Genomic DNA, 21,007 nt, shown 5'->3' on the forward strand with positions numbered 1-21,007 from the left:
ATGATTGATGATGACACTAGAACAACAATTCAGCGTTTTATTGGACACATGAAGAAGAGTTTGGTTGTCTGGTTGTCCTTCTTGTGACTTGACACCTCCACCACTCTCACTTAACGCCGGTTGTCATGTTAGTTCACTTACCAACATTTATATTTGCCACCGTCAAACCGTTGCACAGCCCAGCCTCCAGCTGAACTGTGCGACCCGATAAAAGGGCGTAGTGGAGCCTCCACCCTCTCCTCATCCAGAGCGGAGCTACGCTCAGCTGAACTGGACGGAGGCCAACTCCTGGACTGCTGCTCCCTCTCTTAATCAGTACCAGTCTCTCTCTATACCCGTCCATTCCTTCTCTCTCCGTCTCTCCTCCACCTCCCCCCAGGATCCCACACAGCAGCCATTGTTCCCTGTGTGTTGGAGCTACATGGCAGCTGAGCTCTGGATGTCTGTGGAGAGTGGGGTGCTCTCGTCCTCTGAGGAGGCTGAGCGATCTAGCGCTTGATATGAAAACGCCTGATTCAAGTTGCAAGTGCCTCAGCTGCAGAGGTGGTGGAGAAATGTCCTGTTTACTGATGCAAATCAGATGATGAGATCGAATTGAATGAATTGATTGAATGCTTTGAACCAAAATGCACCCTGGGAGTTGTAGTTAACGTCTCTTCTTGAGTGTTTTGTTTACGTCCATTCAGCTGCAATGATAGCGAGTCTTAAAACTAACATTTTAAAGAAGATCATTGATACAAACAAGGATTTCAAGAAGCGCGTTAGAGAGATAAAGACATTTATAAAAAGAAAGTAAAATAAAAAATAAAATGTCTGTCTTGGTGGGTTTTTAAAAGACTTGTTTCTTTGTCTTTCTGTCTAAAGAAGTAGATATTTCATGACGCTGATGTTACTGATGTTAGCTGTCAACACTGTGCAGAACATTAATGGGATACTTGTCCTTTGCACCTCTATGACATATATATATATATATATATATATATATATATATATATATATATATGAATATGAATATGAATATGAATATGAATATGTGCATTACGTCCAGGTGACGGGCAGAAGTTTACAACCCTCGGCGGTGCGTCTCCAGCTGAATTAGATAAAAGTAATGAGATCATCTGTGTTGGGGGGTCGTGTGGCTCCTGCTGGCTTTGGAAACAATAAAGCTGCGTGTGTCACTTAACTGTGATCACTTCAGTTAATTAATACTTCAGTTTGCCAGTTAGAAGAAAGTCTGATGTTGAGGATATAAGTTGACTGAGCAAAGTTCAGGATGTTAAAGTTGGAATAATAAATGACCAATCAGGAAACCATGAACATTTACAACAAGAATAGATGATCATAGTAATGCTGATTACGGTTGAAAGTAATCAGAATGATGAATCTGAATCTTATCCTGATGTTTGTCCAGCTCTCTAACCTCCTCGTCTCTTCCTGTGCTCCTCCAGCAGGCAGGTGTAGGTGACGACTGCTCACAGCCAACGGATCTGAAGGTGAAGACGGAGCCAGTTTGTAAGACGGAGCCGTCTTCGCCCGAACCGTCCCCCGCCGAGGACCAGACCGAACCCGTTGACCTGTCGCTCAACAAGCCCCGCTCCTCCTCGCTCCCTGCTTTTCTAACGAGCATCACGGTCAACCCCGCACCCAGCGACATCCTGACCCAATCCAGCCTCTCGGCTACACCCGTCCCCTCTGCAATACAGTCGATAGGCTCCATGGTAACGACCTCCTCCACTGTTGCATTGAAGCTGTGCCGTGAGCCACCGATCATTATTCCCCTCCTCTCGCCCCACTAGGTCCTCACTCCAGGCTCCATCTTGGCCACTCAGGGCGCCGGGGGTCAGCAGATCCTCCACGTCATCCATACGATCCCCTCGGTCAGCATGCCCACCAAGGTGGGGCAGCTCCAGACCATCCCAGTGGTGGTGCAGTCGCTGCCTGTTGTCTACACCACCATGCCTACCGACGGCTTCGCCACGGCAGCCATTACAGTGCCGCTCATAGGCAGTGATGGGCGCTCAGAAGGATCTGGTGAGTGATACAAAGAACCCACTGATATATCGCCATTACAATGTGAAGGGAATTGTGCCTGGAAAGTCCTTGAATGTCATGTTAAAAAAGGTGCAAGAACCCTGATTCTGTTTATACGCATGTGACGTAAGAACAAGAGACAAATCTGAATCCAAAAAACAGACTTTTACAAGCTCTGAAGAAGTCAGTCGTTCTTAATATGTCCTTTACTGCTTCTGCTGAAGCCACCGGTACCACCAGTGCTGCTCCAAGATGACCCGCATCAAACACCGTGTGGAAACTTTAAAGTCACGATGCAACATGCATCTCTTATGTTGACACAGGATGTCTGGATGGGACATTACACATGGACGGTTGTTTAAAAGCAATGTCCTTCAGGAAGAGGAAGCACTTTGAGATGGTTGTTAGATTTCCAAACGTCTCCTCTTGTATTTCTTTCACTCTCTTCTTCCTGGTTCTGTGCAGGCGGCTCTCGGTCTCAGAGGAGAACCGTGTGTCTCCAGGGAGAGCTTGTGTTTGTGGTTAGTGATATGTTGGACTTGTCTATCTTTGAAGCTCTCCATATGTGCCACGTGATTGATGTTCCCACCTGAATGAGGAAACTTGTGGAAAGTTACATGTTGTAGAAAGAAGTTCTGAGTTCCTGATCACGAACATCTCATGAGCTGATGAAGTCAAGTCTTATGGATCCGACTGGGAGCTCACGGTGGTCGAGGAACATCAGGGGGCTGAGGAATTATCTGTCGCTTTTTAACTTCTGCTCCTAAAACCTCCGGACGAGACTCTCTGGTGATCAATAGTGAAGAAGCAGTGAGAGAGAAGTCATGCTGTCATCATGTCGGCTAATCATGAGCTCCTTATCCAGTCGATTCCTGTTAAGCAACACTGGACGGAGAGGTTAAAGGAGGCGTAATCCATCGCTGAGTAAACACCGGGGGAAACTCTGCATTTGCTCAGGCAAGCTGGTGAAACAAGCCTCCACCCTTTGGACAAACTGCAGTAAAGTGCGTTTGGTTCACCTTGGCTTGTAATCCAAAGCAGTGCCTCCACTCAGGAATGTAAACGAGGAAGGCAGCGACTCTCAGAATGTGTCGAGGAATCTGCAGATGCTCTCGCACAGTCGGACCTCATCACAGTTATAACTTCCTTCGTTGTGTTACCGCTTCTAACTCATTCATTTCCCAGCATGCTTTTCAAATCCCTCCTGTGGTGAGAGAAGTATTTACACGTTGTCCTTCTTTGGGAGGAGAGAATAACACGTGTACTCTTGACTGAGAACTTGGCGTTCCAGCGGGCGTGACTTGACAAACGCAGGCGTACTCATTTGAACCAACTCCATCACGTTCTTCCAGAGGTTTTGGCGCCCAAACTGAACGTAACCGCGAGCGTTGGATGTGCAGCTCCGGCTGAACAGCTGATGATGAGCCTTTAATGGGATCATAACATCTCGTATTGAGATTCTGCTTTGTTGCTGCATGAAGAGAAACAAAGAGGAGATATGAGCCCGACACGGGGAGTGATGGGGGGGGGGGGGGGGGGATAGGTAGGCTCTGATGGAGGAGAGGAGTCAGACTGGGTGGGGGTGGGTCGAGGGGTGAGGAGAGGTTGCAGGGGTCGACAGCAGAGGAGATGGGTTGAAAAAGGAAAGCTGCAACATTGGAGGGGGGGGGGGGGGGAATAATTGTCTCCAGAGACAAAGAACTCTTCTTTTGGTGTGTGACCCTCTCCATACCAACACACACACACAGATACTCCACCCAAATTCCTTGCGTCACCCCTCCCAGCCCCCCCCCCCCCTCCCTCCCTGCTCTCTGCAGGCTGCGTGGACTTCGAACAGTATTTCTGCCACATTCCTGCAGATAGACGGGGGAGGGGGGGGCTTCACTTTTCATTCATTATGTTTTCAGACCTAAAGAATTTTAAATCTCGCTCCGATTTTAAAGCACAAATTGCTCGTGTCGTGTTTTCATCTTCGGTCTCGGGAAGTTTTGAGGGACGAGAGACGAGGGAGTGAAGCAGGAGCGAGAGAATTGGGGGTGGGGGGGTGGGGGTCGCACTAAATGAATTAGTCCTCCGACCACAGAGATCTACACACATCACAAGGTCTCTGACTCAATAAATCAATATGATAATGTGATGACATTACATCCAGTGATGAAGAGTTGATGATCAGATCATCACGTCGCAGGAGAGGGTTGGATTACATGTATCATGTGCGCAACTATAATCAGCTCAGATCACAATTATAGGATTATTCTTTAAATATTGCAATTTAAAAATGTCTTTTCATGATAACTGATGCTGTTAAGTCATGAGAAGTCCCCCCCCCCATGTTGTTGTTGATCGCTCTCAGCTATCAAAGCGAGACCGCACCTTAAAATGTTAAGAGCAGAATGTGTTGGTATTTCTAACAGCTTGTCTCGACTGGAGGACGAGCAGCCTTCTGAGCCTCCAGAGCTTTGTCTTTCACTTAATTGCTAATTAGCATCGTCTGAGTTCTGCAGAATATTTGTGGTTAACATCTGTTCACGTCGTCGTCCCCCTGCGCTGACATTGTTAAAGGTTGTTGAGGAGAAAGACAGAAAGACTTGGAAGACTTTTCTGTTAACAGAAAGTTAAGTAGTCCTGAGAAAGATGTAGAAACGAGGACACACACACACACACACACACACACACACACACACACACACACACACACACACACACACACACACACACACACACACACACTTGCAGCCAGGCTTTGTCTTGCTAAATTGCTGGAATCTCTTAAGAAGTTATTAACCCCCTGCGGTCTGTTTCCTCCTCTTCTCCCTCCATTCTTCTCACTTCTGCTCCCCCCCCCCCCCCCCCCCCCCCCCCCGATGCATCTCTTTCTCTGGCGTCTCATGCTCTCCGTCTCCCTTCATCAATCCGTCTTATTTTCCTCTCTTTCTATTCCCACCACTGTTTCTTCTTTCTGTCCCATCTGTCCATCTTTACTCCCCCGTCGGCCTCTGCAGTTCGCATTAAGCCAGGTTCAACGTCTCCGGTGGAGTATCAGAGCGACAGCGATGCAGAGAGCGGTACAGAGTCGGGATCGGCCTCCCTCAGCGTCCAGAGCCTCGACCAGCGGTGAGTCCAGCCACAGGTGCACACACAAGAATGTTCCCACGCCCGTGTGTGTGTGTGCAATAATATCCAGATATGAGAGGGGAACATTCCTGCTAAATGTGACACGCTGATAAGAGTGGGGGTTTCTGCCACTAGTGGCGCTGTGGAGCAATGTTTTCATGAGGACTGCAAAGAATGGAAATGTGAAGCAGGAAGTAGAGCCACATTGACGGGAGGACATTTACACAACAAGTGCAGCAGCTTCAGTTTGAAGACAAGAGGTTAAAATATTGCGTTTGATTAATATCAGTGACGTGGTGTAAACGGTAAGCAGTAGATCACCAGAAGAAGAAGACTTGATGTTTTATGTTCTGAGACACACAGAGGATGCTTTCAACATTTCGTCAACTGAGGGGGTGAACAAGGTCTATCTTCACTTTGACCAGTTCTGAGAAAAACGCATTTGAAAGTTCAGCAGTTCATAACGTGGACACTATAAAACCAACTCCAACACATGTTGACACATCACATGCTGCACACTAGGTAGTGAAGTTAACACTGTTTGGACCAATTCAGTGCATTATGGGTAGAAACTAAACTCATTGTGCAGATAGACCTTTGTGGTTCTATTGTTGGAACACCAGAGTCCCAAGTCTCTCTGACATCCCCCCCCCCCAACCCCCCCCCCCCCCCCCCCCCCCACCCCCCCCCCCCCCCCACCCCCACCCCCCCCCCCCCCCCCCCCCCCCCCCCCCCCCCCCCCCCCCCCCCGAAGATTTAACCTCAACTGTATTTTATGCAACTTAGCTTCATTTTAAGCTCTAAATGTTTACACAAGTTCCACGTGGCAGGAAACTTAAAAGTGAAAATTATACTTGTTAATAAATCTGAATGTTGTAAGACTTTTTATTAAACTACTAATGATCTTAACTTGAACTACTGATGATCTTAACTTGAACGACTAATGATCTTAACTTGAACTACTGATGATCTTAACTTGAACTACTAATGATCTTAACTTGAACTACTGATGATCTTAACTTGAACTACTGATGATCTTAACTTGAACTACTGATGATCTTAACTTGAACTACTGATGATCTTAACTTGAACTACTAATGATCTTAACTTGAACTACTGATGATCTTAACTTGAACTACTGATGATCTTAACTTGAACTACTAATGATCTTAACTTGAACTACCAATGATCTTAACTTGAACTACTAATGATCTTAACTTGAACCACTAATGATCTTAACTTGAACTACTGATGATCTTAACTTGAACTACTGATGATCTTAACTTGAACTACTAATGATCTTAACTTGAACTACTAATGATCTTAACTTGAACTACTAATGATCTTAACTTGAACTACTGATGATCTTAACTTGAACTACTGATGATCTTAACTTGAACTACTAATGATCTTAACTTGAACTACTAATGATCTTAACTTGAACTACTAATGATCTTAACTTCAACTACCAATGATCTTAACTTGAACTACTAATGATCTTAACTTGAACTACTATCTACTAGATTACATATAAAACAGTCGGCAGCAAAACGTTCTGAATAAGTTCTTCCTGTGCTTCAAATGATCACGTGATTAATTTCCCGCCCTGCTATTGGTTGTCAGCAGAGAGACCTTTGTGATACTAACATGATGCTTGAACATGTGGAGATAGACCTTTGTAGATCTCACTGACTCAGCAAATATATATAAACTCTGCATAAATGAGTGATGCAGATAGACCCTGTTCACTTTAAAGACGTTTGAGACACAGACCTCACATCTGTCCTATGTGTCAGATAGACCTGGTTCACCCTCAGTTGACGATATTTCTAAAAAAAGAGGAACTCTTCTGAAGAAAGCAGCACGTCATCATTGTGTACATTGCGTCATTCGTCTGATCTTGCTGCGACCTCTTCTTCTGCAAAGTTTCCAGACTACACAAATGTCTCCACTCTTAGTAAAGCACATAACAGTAGTGGATGGAAACATTTGCATTTCTTTGTACAGATTTTTGCAGAATTTGTTTGAAGTTTGCGTCACATTTAGAGACGTGGCTCCTGGTGCAGCAACGCTCCATTATAAATCACACGTGTGTATATCTGTTGACAGGACGTAAAGTCCATGATAGGAGTCGATGAGAGAGGCACTAATGCACAGCAGGGTTCATGGGAAATGTAGTCTTTGTGTGGTTCACCTTCTTCCCCTGCAGCCTCCTGACTCATAATGTTACAGCAGCGCTGCCATGACTGGACACTTATATAACCTTATGTAACCTCTGTACAGCTGAACACACTGCAGACGCTGTAACACAGTGTGTGTGTTTGTGTGTGTTGGTGTCAGTGCTTTCGGTCCTCTCAAGTACAGTGTGGACATTTGAAAGGTTGTTACATGTGAGGCTCAAGGCTTCAGAGTGAAGGTTAGTGTGGCAGTGAAGGATTGCACAAGAACAGTAACAGTAGTGTGTGTGTGTGTGTGTGTGTGTGTGTGTGTGTGTGTGTGTGTGTGGTGTGTGTGTGTGTGTGTGTGTGTTCATGTGTGTGCATGTGTGTGTGTCCAATATGTTTATTAGTAAATCAGGACGGAGCTCCTGCCACACCCAGTAGGCGAGGCCGCCTGAATGTAACTGAAATTCAGGGTGTGGACGTCGACAGTTAGCTTAGTGCTGTAATCTGCTGTGTGTGTGTGTGTGAGTGTGTTGTTGGGCAGGGCTGAGATATAAACATGGTTTCGTAATGCAGTTTGCGTCACACCTCCGTGTTAAATGTCTGGGGAGGGACAGAGAACTTTATCTACATGTTAATCAGATAAATATTATAACTACATGAGAATATCACAGAACAGAACTTGATCACTGACATCAGAACATGAACGTCAGAGGGAGAGAGATGCAGTTTCTCTTTAGTTGCTATGAGGAAAGAAGGAATAAAACATGTTGGGGTGAGAAGACACTGAGACTCAGTGCAGGTGTGTGCAGCTGTGACTCTCTGACGCCCCCCAGTGGCCCGAACATGAACTACAACCTGAAGCCGATGAGACACATTTTACCACCACACTAGTTTCACATTATTTCTGACTCTTTTCTACTTATATCACATTTTATTTATTTATTTGTGTTTTGTAAATAATGTCTTCATCTAATTTCAGATTTAGGATTTTATTTGTTTATTTTTTATAACCATAAATACAACTGTATGACATCAAACACAGTTTGTCCAATGACCTCCTGTCCATCACACATATAACTAAGTGTCCTCTTTAAGTGTCCTCTCTAATTGTCCTCTCTGAAGTGTCTTCTCTAAGTGTCCTCTCTAAGTGTCCTCTCTAAGTGTCCTCTCTAAGTGTCCTCTCTGAAGTGTCCTCTCTAAGTATCCTCTCTAATTGTCCTCTCTAATTGTCCTCTCTAATTGTCCTATCTGAAGTGTCCTCTCTAAGTGTCCTCTCTAATTGTCCTCTCTGAAGTGTCCTCTCTAAGTATCCTCTCTAATTGTCCTCTCTAATTGTCCTCTCTAATTGTCCTCTCTAATTGTCCTATCTGAAGTGTCCTCTCTGAAGTGTCCTCTCTAATTGTCCTCTCTGAAGTGTCCTCTCTAAGTGTCTTCTCTAATTGTCCTCTCTAATTGTCCTCTCTGAAGTGTCCTCTCTAAGTATCCTCTCTAATTGTCCTCTCTGAAGTGTCCTCTCTAATTGTCCTCTCTAATTGTCCTCTCTAATTGTCCTATCTGAAGTGTCCTCTCTGAAGTGTCCTCTCTAATTGTCCTCTCTAAGTGTCCTCTCCAAGTGTCCTCTCCAAGTGTCCTCTTTAAGTGTCCTCTCCAAGTGTCCTCTTTAAGTGTCCTCTCTAATTGTCCTCTCTGAAGTGTCCTCTCTAATTGTCCTCTCTGAAGTGTCCTCTCTAATTGTCCTCTCTAATTGTCCTATCTGAAGTGTCCTCTCTGAAGTGTCCTCTCTAATTGTCCTCTCTAAGTGTCCTCTCTAAGTGTCCTCTCTAAGTGTCCTCTCTAAGTGTCCTCTTTAAGTGTCCTCTCTAAGTGTCCTCTCTAATTGTCCTCTCTGAAGTGTCCTCTCTAATTGTCCTCTCTAATTGTCCTATCTGAAGTGTCCTCTCTAAGTGTCTTCTGTAAGTGTCCTCTCTAAGTGTCCTCTCCAAGTGTCCTCTTTAAGTGTCCTCTCTAATTGTCCTCTCTGAAGTGTCCTCTCTAATTGTCCTCTCTAATTGTCCTATCTGAAGTGTCCTCTCTGAAGTGTCCTCTTTAAGTGTCCTCTCTAAGTGTCCTCTCTAAGTGTCCTCTCTGAAGTGTCCTCTCTAAGTGTCCTCTCGAAGTGTCCTCTCTAAGTGTCCTCTCTGAAGTGTCCTCTCTAATTGTCCTCTCTGAAGTGTCCTCTCTAAGTGTCTTCTGTAATTGTCCTCTCTAATTGTCCTCTCTGAAGTGTCCTCTCTGAAGTGTCCTCTCTGAAGTGTCCTCGCTAAGTGTCCTCTCTGAAGTGTCCTCTCTGAAGTGTCCTCTCTAAGTGTCCTCTCTGAAGTGTCCTCTCTAAGTGTCCTCTCTGAAGTGTCCTCTCTAAGTGTCCTCTCCAAGTGTCCTCTCCAAGTGTCCTCTCTAAGTGTCCTCTCTAAGTGTCCTCTCTAAGTGTCCTCTCTAATTGTCCTCTCTAATTGTCCTCTCTGAAGTGTCCTCTCTGAAGTGTCCTCTCTAAGTGTGCTCTCTGAAGTGTCCTCTCTAAGTGTCCTCTCTAAGTGTCTTCTCTAATTGTCCTCTCTAAGTGTCCTCTCTAAGTGTCCTCTCTAATTGTCCTCTCTAATTGTCCTCTCTAATTGTCCTCTCTAAGTGTCCTCTCTAATTGTCCTCTCTGAAGTGTCCTCTCTAATTGTCCTCTCTAAGTGTCCTCTCTAATTGTCCTCTCTGAAGTGTCCTCTCTAAGTGTCCTCTCTAAGTGTCCTCTTTAAGTGTCCTCTCTAATTGTCCTCTCTGAAGTGTCTTCTCTAAGTGTCCTCTCTGAAGTGTCCTCTCTGAAGTGTCCTCTTTAAGTGTCCTCTTTAAGTGTCCTCTCTGAAGTGTCCTCTCTAAGTGTCCTCTCTGAAGTGTCCTCTCTAAGTGTCCTCTCTGAAGTGTCCTCTCTAAGTGTCCTCTCTAAGTGTCCTCTTTAAGTGTCCTCTCTAATTGTCCTCTCTAAGTGTCCTCTCTAAGTGTCCTCTCTAAGTGTCCTCTCTAAGTGTCTTCTCTGAAGTGTCCTCTCTAAGTGACCTCTCTAATTGTCCTCTCTGAAGTGTCCTCTCTAAGTGTCCTCTCTAAGTGTCCTCTCTAAGTGTCCTCTCTAAGTGTCTTCTCTGAAGTGTCTTCTCTGAAGTGTCCTCTTTAAGTGTCCTCTGCTAAGGTGTCCTCTTCTAAGTGTCCTCTCTAAGTGTCTCTCTAGTGTCTTCTCTAAGTGTCCTCTCTAAGTGTCCTCTCTAAGTGTCCTCTCTGAAGTGTCCTCTCTAAGTGTCCTCTCTGAAGTGTCCTCTCTGAAGTGTCCTCTCTAAGTGTCCTCTCTGAAGTGTCCTCTCTAAGTGTCCTCTTTAAGTGTCCTCTCTAAGTGTCCTCTTTAAGTGTCCTCTTTAAGTGTCCTCTAAAGTGTCCTCTCTGAAGTGTCCTCTCTGAAGTGTCCTCTCTGAAGTGTCCTCTCTGAAGTGTCCTCTCTAAGTGTCCTCTTTAAGTGTCCTCTCTGAAGTGTCCTCTCTAATTGTCCTCTCTAATTGTCCTCTCTGAAGTGTCCTCTCTAAGTATCCTCTCTAATTGTCCTCTCTGAAGTGTCCTCTCTGAAGTGTCCTCTCTAAGTGTCTTCTCTTCTCTCAGCTCGGCGATGGACTTAGAACCCGTGGATCCAGACTCGCCGGACATCAGGAGGAGGCGGATCCACATGTGTGACTATGAAGGCTGTAAAAAGGTTTACACCAAGAGTTCTCACCTGAAAGCCCACCGGAGGATACACACAGGTGAGCCCCGAGCAAACACCATGCACACCCGGGACTTAAAGCATTATTCATTTTTAGTTTTGGACATTTTAATGCTCACTTATTTATGGTTATAGATTAGTATGCACTGTTGGCACCGACTCTATTTACACTAACGTTGCTCAGGTTCACTAAAGCAGGTAATTCATATTGTGTGGATCAGTTCTAAAGACCTGCAGGATGTTTGCTGGACGTGAAGGGGAAGGAAGCCCAACAGGAAACTACATTTCTCTCTTTCATATATTCCCACTAACATTGAACAATCACACAGTGAAGACTTGTTTCTATAAAAGGCAGAGCAACATTTATACTGAGCTGAGTTGGGAATTCTGGGAAATGTGGTAAATCCCCAGTAGGATTACACGGGCTGTGAGATTCATTCAATATCCCACCTTCCCTTCCTCCCTTCCTTTCCTCTCCCCTAATTCTTGTCCTTGTCTCCTTGTCTCCTGCCCCCCCCCCAGGAGAGAAGCCCTACCACTGCACCTGGGAGGGCTGCACCTGGCGCTTCGCCCGCTCCGACGAGCTGACTCGACATTTCCGCAAGCACACCGGAATCAAACCTTTCCGCTGCACCGAGTGCGACCGCTCCTTCTCCCGGTCCGACCACCTCTCCCTGCACCGCCGCCGCCACGTCATGATGTGAACTCTGCCCCCCCTCCTTACCCTGTGACAAAATCCATCACAGCACATCTTGTACCAGTGCCCCCCCCCCTTCAGCAGATTAAAAAAAGACTCCGTACCTCCTTCGCCTTCCTCCTCCTCCTCCTCCTCTTCATCATGAAATCACAGGGATATCAGGAATGTGCATCATCATCATCATTTTCATCACCGTCCACCCAGCAAGTCCCGTCCCCCCCCATCCTCCTGCTCCACCCGTCACCTCAGACAGAGAAGGACGGACTGAAGGTCGTCCAACAGCCGTTCATCCATCCGTCACATGCATCCATCCACCGGAGAAGAGGAGGAGGAAGAGGAGGAAGAGGAGGAAGAGGGTTTTGTTCTTGAACTGAAACCAGAAGAGGAATCTCAAGAGAGACGTCACTTCAGCTGATCCAACAATACTCCTTGTGTATATCCAGAGTTGTGTTTGAGTGGAACCACAGGAACCTTTTCAGGAACTCAAGAACTTTCTCTTCACCGTTCTGAGAACTTTGGCACATTATTGATCCAAATCAGGAGCTTGTGATCAAAGAATACAAGTTCTGAATCTGTCGGTGTTATGTGTCACCAACAACGTATTAAAACAAGCTCTTGAGTTCCTGAACAGCCAGCAGCTCAGGAACCATCAGCGTGTAGCAGGAACACACACTGCTACACGCTCCTTCTGCTTCTGTTACATCAGGTCGAACACTTTTACATCATTGGACTTCATTTGCAGAATCTTCAGAGTTCTGCAGTAGAAAATGTGAAAACTCTGCTCTCAGTTCCTGCTGCTGTTTGGAGTCTCAAACAAGCAACAACTTAGATTTGATTAGTAAGAAAGCTCCTCAGCTGTGTGATGATATCGTGTTGGTGCATGTAGTGACGTCACACAGATGTCCCCCCCCCCCTGGTACAAGGAGCTACAAGACTGTGAACTTTATAAAGATTCATTTGTTTTTATTGTATCAATCAACTTATTGTCGTTTGCGTGTCCCCCCCCCCCCCCCGCACACACCTTCATCATTGTTCTTGGATAATAGTATTTGCTTTTTATGCGTCGTTGCTGTCGTCTTATGAAATAAGACTTCGATTCTGTGTTTCTTTCTCCTCCTTCCTTTTGAAAACACACTTCAGAGTCTTTGGTTGTGTTCTGTGAAAAAGACTGAGGAGACACAAGTAGTTTGAGATTACAAGTAAAACTCTCGCGCAGGGAACAGGGGAGCCTTTGTGAGTGTGTGTGTGTGTGTGTGTGTGTGTGTGTGTGTGTGTGTGTGTGTGTGTGTGTGTGTGTGTCTGTGAGTGAGTGTGCATGTTTTGAGACAAACACATAATCAGAATTTAAGATTTGTACGAGTGTGTGTTCCGGGCACTTGTTGTGTTACCTCTTGCCCGTTGAGCCTTAATACCTGAAGTGAATCTGTGAGGGCGAAGCAGAGCTGCTGACGGACAGGTCTGCACTGTGGGCGGGATGTGATCACACAGACAGGTCTGCACTGTGGGTGGGATGTGATCACACAGACAGGTCTGCACTGTGGGCGGGATGTGATCACACAGACAGGTCTGCACTGTGGGTGGGATGTGATCACACAGACAGGTCTGCACTGTGGGCGGGATGTGATCACACAGACAGGTCTGCACTGTGGGCGGGATGTGATCAAACACAGACAGGTCTGCACTGTGGGCGGGATGTGATCACACAGACAGGTCTGCACTGTGGGCGGGATGTGATCACACAGACAGGTCTGCACTGTGGGCGGGATGTGATCACACAGACAGGTCTGCACTGTGGGCGGGATGTGATCAAACACAGACAGGTCTGCACTGTGGGCGGGATGTGATCACACAGACAGGTCTGCACTGTGGGCGGGATGTGATCACACAGACAGGTCTGCACTGTGGGCGGGATGTGATCAAACACAGACAGGTCTGCACTGTGGGCGGGATGTGATCACACAGACAGGTCTGCACTGAGGTCGGGATGTGATCAAACACAGACAGGTCTGCACTGAGGTCGGGATGTGATCACACAGACAGGTCTGCACTGAGGTCGGGATGTGATCAAACACAGACAGGTCTGCACTGTGGGCGGGATGTGATCACACAGACAGGTCTGCACTGTGGGCGGGATGTGATCACACAGACAGGTCTGCACTGTGGGCGGGATGTGATCACACAGACAGGTCTGCACTGAGGTCGGGATGTGATCAAACACAGACAGGTCTGCACTGAGGTCGGGATGTGATCACACAGACAGGTCTGCACTGAGGGCGGGATGTGATCAAACACAGACAGGTCTGCACTGAGGTCGGGATGTGATCACACAGACAGGTCTGCACTGTGGGCGGGATGTGATCACACAGACAGGTCTGCACTGTGGGCGGGATGTGATCAAACACAGACAGGTCTGCACTGAGGTCGGGATGTGATCACACAGACAGGTCTGCACTGAGGGCGGGATGTGATCAAACACAGACTAAATTTAAAGAGGGTGCTCGAGAAAAATCACAAAATAATTCCCGTCAAGCTGATTATGAAACAATGAGCAGTGTGAACATGTCTGTCAGCGGCTCTGTGAGGACCGGGCGCTGTGTCGGGCCGCCAGGGTCGATGTAAACCACGGGGGGAACTAAGCGCTCTCCTCGCTAGCATTTCTACCAGGGCGGGGGGGGGGGCGGCTTCTCTTTCAACCAAGTTTGTTTTTTTCAGCCTCTAAAAAGTGACTTCCTGTCCAACAGAGAACCTTGACGCTGAATCTGATCTGCACATTTCTGGAAACCTGAACAGATTTCCGGCGAGCCTCTCACCCGGGGGGCGGGGGCTGAACTTGATTATGCAACATAACACAGACCTCGCTCTGGGTGGTGGAGCACCAGCTGGTAGTCGCGCCGCATCAAGAACACGTGTGTGTGACGTGTTGAGGGAGTGTGTGTGATCGAGTGTGTGTGAGCATCACCATCCTCACAAACAAAAAGGAAAACACACATTCAGCTTCGGAGTCACTGTTGTTGTCATTTCAAATGCTAGTGAGCGAGAGCGCAGCGTCACCTGCCCCCCCACCTGTAACAGACCCCCCACCCTGCATCTGTTCTGCGCCGCACGGAGAAATCCGTCTCAGCAAAACGAGAATATGAATGAAATTCACTTTTCTTTGTGCAGTGCAGACTTCCTCCTGACGTCCCTCTGCTTCAACTGAAACAACAACTAGTTACTAAGCACATCTTTCTAGAAGAGTATATGCATTTGATTGCAATTTTCTTTCTTTTGTAAACTGTTGATAAAGACATTAAGGACAATGACAGATGATTAAGATAAATCCATGTACATAAATGTATATAATCAAAAGTGCAGAGTAAATGTAACGGGTTTCTATTTTTAACACTGACTAGATAATGTGAACAAATCTTTTTCTTTCTTCTTCCTCTGTTGGTTTGATGAAGTGCGTTTCATCATGTGTTCTTTTCATATCTAATAACATTTGTTTGGTAGTTAAAGAAACGCGTCGGTCCCACTTGTGTTGTGCACTTGTTGCATGGAGAGTAGCCTTCTGGCTTTATAGTGACGTTGGTGAGCATGTCAGTGTGTGTGAGACCTTCACGTGAGACCAAACACATTGACAATTATTAATTAGGGATCCATTTATTATTGTAACAGAGCTTAATATTTTTGCACTGGACCTCATTTAAAATATAAAACAGTGACACGTGAGCTTTAATGGTGGAACAGGGCTACACATCTAAACGTTTGTTTTGTTATTTTGGATTGTTTGTCGGGTTTACACTCAGTCCCAGAGTCACAGGCGCAGACAGGAAACAGCATTTCCACATTTGAAATATGCGTTTTCATTTCCTCACATTTGATCTTCAGACATTGAAGGAGTAAAAGTTTGAATGTTCAAGATGTTTGTATCTAATCAGACGGATGCCACGGCACCTTCACTCTTGTTACATTGAGCAGCACACACACACACACACACACACACACACACACACACACACACACACACACACACACACTGAGGGCGACCCTCAGCTCTGTGGACGGTGACCCAGACTGTAGTCTTTTCGCTGGTGTTGGACGTGTTGCAGGAGACTGATGCATGTGTTCGTGTTTTTCCTGCTTCCTGTTGTTTTCTGTTGTTTTCTTCGGTATTCTTCTAAATATTCTGTTGGTGTATAAAAGCAGGAATGTTGACGGTGAAACATTGAACGGATTTTATCCCCACTGAGTCTGCGAGTGCCTCGACTCCCCTCCCTTCACTTCCTCTGCAAATCACAAGTTTTAGGTATTTTCTATTGAATGCAGTAACTTATGGGCCAGTACTATATTTACTCAGTGCAATGCAGTTATCATTCTAATAATACAATTATTAATAATATTTTGTTCTTTTTTTTGTATTTGTACAGAACAAATGTGTAAAGATCAGCGAGGAAAACGTGAGCTTTTTGATACTGTGACTCATAGTGTTTAAAAGTCAGTTTCTCCCTGTACAGTTGTGATTATTCCCCTTCTTCTTTTATAGAATAAAAAATGTTTTTGGTGCAATTTAATGCCTGGTGTCTCCGTGGTGTTATTATATGTTTTAAATCATTACATTACATTATTCTACATTACATTACATTATATTACATTATATTATATTATTCTACATTACATTACATTACATTATGTTACATTATATTACATGATGTTACATTATATTACATTAAATTACATTACATTACATTATATTACATGATGTTACATTATATTACATGATGTTGCATTATATTACATGATGTTGCATTATTCTACATTACATTACATTACATCACATTACATTACATGATGTTACATTATATTACATGATGTTGCATTATTCTACATTACATTACATTACATCACATTACATTACATTATATTACATGATGTTACATTATATTACATTAAATTACATTACATTACATTATATTACATGATGTTACATTATATTACATGATGTTGCATTATATTACATGATGTTGCATTATTCTACATTACATTACATTACATCACATTACATTACATTACATGATGTTACATTATATTACATGATGTTGCATTATTCTACATTACATTACATTACATCACATTACATTACATTATATTACATGATGTTACATTATATTACATGATGTTGCATTATTCTACATTACATTACATTACATCACATTACATTACATTATATTACATGATGTTACATTATATTACATTACATTACATCACATTATATTATATTACATCACATTACATTACATTATATTACATTACATTACATCACATTATATTACATTACATTATATTACATTACATTACATTATATTACATTACATTACATTACATCACATTATGTTACATTATATTACATTACATTACATTATATTACATTATATTACATTACATTATATTACATTACATTATATTACATCACATTATATTATATTACATTATATTACATTACATTATATTACATTACATCACATTATATTACATCACATTATATTACATCACATTATATTACATTATATTACATTACATTATATTACATTACATCACATTATATTACATTACATTATATTACATTACATCACATTACATCACATCACATTATATTACATTACATTACATTACATTATATTACATTACATTATAGTACATCACATTATATTACATTACATTATATTACATCACATTACATTACATTATATTACATCACATTACATTACATTATATTACATTACATCACATTATATTACATCACATTACATTATATTACATTACATCACATTATATTACATTACATTACATTATAGTACATCACATTATATTACATTACATTATATTACATCACATCACATTATATTACATTACATTACATTACATTATATTACATCATATTACATTACATTATATTACATCGCATTATATTACATTACATTATATTACATTACATCACATTATATTACATTACATTACATTACATTACATTATATTACATTACATCACATTATATTACATTACATTACATTACATTACATTATATTACATTACATTATATTACATCACATTATATTACATTATATTATATTATATTACATTATATTACATTACATTATATTACATTACATCACATTATATTACATCACATTATATTACATTATATTACATTACATTATATTACATTACATCACATTATATTACATTACATTATATTACATTACATCACATTACATCACATCACATTATTACATTACATTACATTACATTATATTACATTACATTATATTACATTACATCACATTATATTACATTACATTACATTATAGTACATCACATTATATTACATTACATTATATTACATTACATCACATTATATTACATTACATTATATTACATTACATCACATTACATTACATCACATTATATTACATTACATTACATTATATTACATTACATTATATTACATTACATCACATTATATTACATTACATTACATTATATTACATTACATCACATTATATTACATTACATTACATTACATTACATTATATTACATTACATCACATTATATTACATTACATTACATTATATTACATTACATTACATTACATTACATTACATTATATTACATTACATCACATTATATTACATTACATCACATTATATTACATTACATTACATTACATTACATTACATTACATTACATCACATTATATTACATTACATTACATTACATTACATTATATTACATTAAAGATGAAAGAACGAGATCACGGGTACAAGCGGCCGAAATGTGTTTTCTCAGACGGGTGGCGTCTCCCTTAGAGATAGGGTGAGAAGCTCAGCCATCAGGAGAGACTCGGAGTAGAGCCGCTGCTCCTTTACGTTGAAAGGAGCCAGTTGAGGTGGTTCGGGCATCGAGTAAGGATGCCACCTGGGCGCCTCCCTAGGGAGGTGTTCCAGGCACGTCCAGCTGGGAGGAGACCCCGGGGAAGACCCAGGACTCGGTGGAGAGATTATATCTCCTCTCTGGCCTGGGAACGCCTCGGGATCCCCCAGTCGGAGCTGGAGGATGTGGCCCGGAGAAGGGAAGATTGGGGTTCCTTACTGGAGCTGCTGCCCCCGCGACCCGATCCCGGATAAGCGGTAGACGATGGATGGATGGATGGATTATATTATATTACATTATATTACATCACATTACATCAAATCACATTATATTACATTACATCACATAATTCTACATTACATTATATTACATCACATTACATCAAATCACATTATATTACATTACATCACATAATTCTACATTACATTATATTATATTACATTATTCTACATTACATTACAGGTAATGTACATTACATAACATTACATTGCATTATATTATATTATATTACATTACATTACATTATATTACATGATTCTACATTATATTACATTATTCTACATCACATTATTCTACATTACATTACATTGCATTATATTATATTATATTACATTACATTACATTATATTACATTATTCTACATTACATTATATTACATTACATTACATTATTCTACATTACATTACATTATATTACATTATGTTACATTACATTACATTACATTATATTACATTACATTATATTACATTATATTACATTACATTATATTACATTACATTATATTACATTACATTATATTATATTACATTATATTACATTATATTACATTACATTATATTACATTATATTACATTATATTACATTACATTATATTACATTACATTACATTACATTATAATTACATTACATTATATTACATTATATTACATTACATTATATTACATTACATTACATAACATCACATTATATTACATTATATTACATTACATTACATTACATTATATTATATTATATTACATTACATTATATTACATTACATTACATTACATTACATTATATTACATTACATTATGTTACATTATATTACATTATATTATATTACATTACATTATATTACATTACATTATATTACATTTTATTACATTATATTACATTACATTACATTATATTACATTATATTACATTACATTATATTACATTATATTATATTACATTATATTACATTACATTACATTATATTACATTACATTATATTACATTACATTACATACATTATATTACATTACATTACATTACATTACATTATATTACATTACATTATATTACATTATATTATATTACATTATATTATATTACATTATATTACATCACATTACATCACATTACATCAAATCACATTACATCACATTATATTACATTATATTATATTACATTATATTATATTACATTATATTACATTACATTATATTACATTATATTATATTACATTATATTATATTACATTACATTATATTACATTATATTATATTACATTATATTATATTACATTATATTACATTACATTATATTACATTATATTATATTACATTACATTACATTACATTATATTACATTATATTACATTATATTATATTACATTATATTATATTACATTATATTACATTACATTATATTACATTATATTATATTACATTACATTACATTATATTACATTATATTATATTACATTATATTATATTACATTATATTACATTACATTATATTACATTATATTATATTACATTATATTACATCACATTACATCAAATCACATTATATTACATTACATCACATAATTCTACATTACATTACAGGTAATGTACATTACATAACATTACATTGCATTATATTACATTATATTATATTACATTACATTACATTATATTACATTATTCTACATTATATTACATTACATTACATTATATTACATCACATTACATCACATTACATTATATTACATTACATTATATTACATTACATTACATTACATTATATTACATTATATTACATTACATTATATTACATTATATTACATTACATTACATTACATTACATTACATTACATTATATTACATTACATTACATTATATTACATTACATTACATTATGTTACATTATATTACATTATATTATATTACATTACATTATATTACATTACATTATATTACATTTTATTACATTATATTACATTACATTACATTATATTACATTATATTACATTACATTATATTACATTATATTATATTACATTATATTACATTACATTACATTATATTACATTACAT

General features: G+C 40.2%; 1 protein-coding gene across 1 annotated transcript; it reads left to right on the forward strand.

Annotated features, from left to right (window-relative positions):
- The first annotated feature begins 1,031 nt into the window (after window positions 1–1,031).
- Window positions 1,032–16,326, forward strand: klf8 (Kruppel like factor 8). The gene is made up of 6 exons (XM_029448036.1): window positions 1,032–1,048; window positions 1,412–1,718; window positions 1,797–2,031; window positions 5,034–5,145; window positions 10,977–11,116; window positions 11,599–16,326. Exons 1-6 carry the CDS (start codon window positions 1,032–1,034, stop codon window positions 11,778–11,780), a joined length of 993 nt encoding a protein of 330 aa, XP_029303896.1. The 3' UTR covers window positions 11,781–16,326.
- Window positions 16,327–21,007: the final 4,681 nt, after the last annotated feature.

This window comes from Cottoperca gobio, chromosome 14 (assembly GCF_900634415.1).
Source record: "Cottoperca gobio chromosome 14, fCotGob3.1, whole genome shotgun sequence".
Classification (NCBI taxonomy): Eukaryota; Metazoa; Chordata; class Actinopteri; order Perciformes; family Bovichtidae; genus Cottoperca; species Cottoperca gobio.

What these genes read in the sequence shown, in the direction of transcription:
- klf8 (XM_029448036.1), top strand. An exon ending in GTCCAGAGCCTCGACCAGCG is followed by an intron (nt 5,146 to 10,976) that starts GTGAGTCCAGCC and finishes CTCTTCTCTCAG; the next exon opens with CTCGGCGATGGACTTAGAAC. An exon ending in CCACCGGAGGATACACACAG is followed by an intron (nt 11,117 to 11,598) that starts GTGAGCCCCGAG and finishes CCCCCCCCCCAG; the next exon opens with GAGAGAAGCCCTACCACTGC.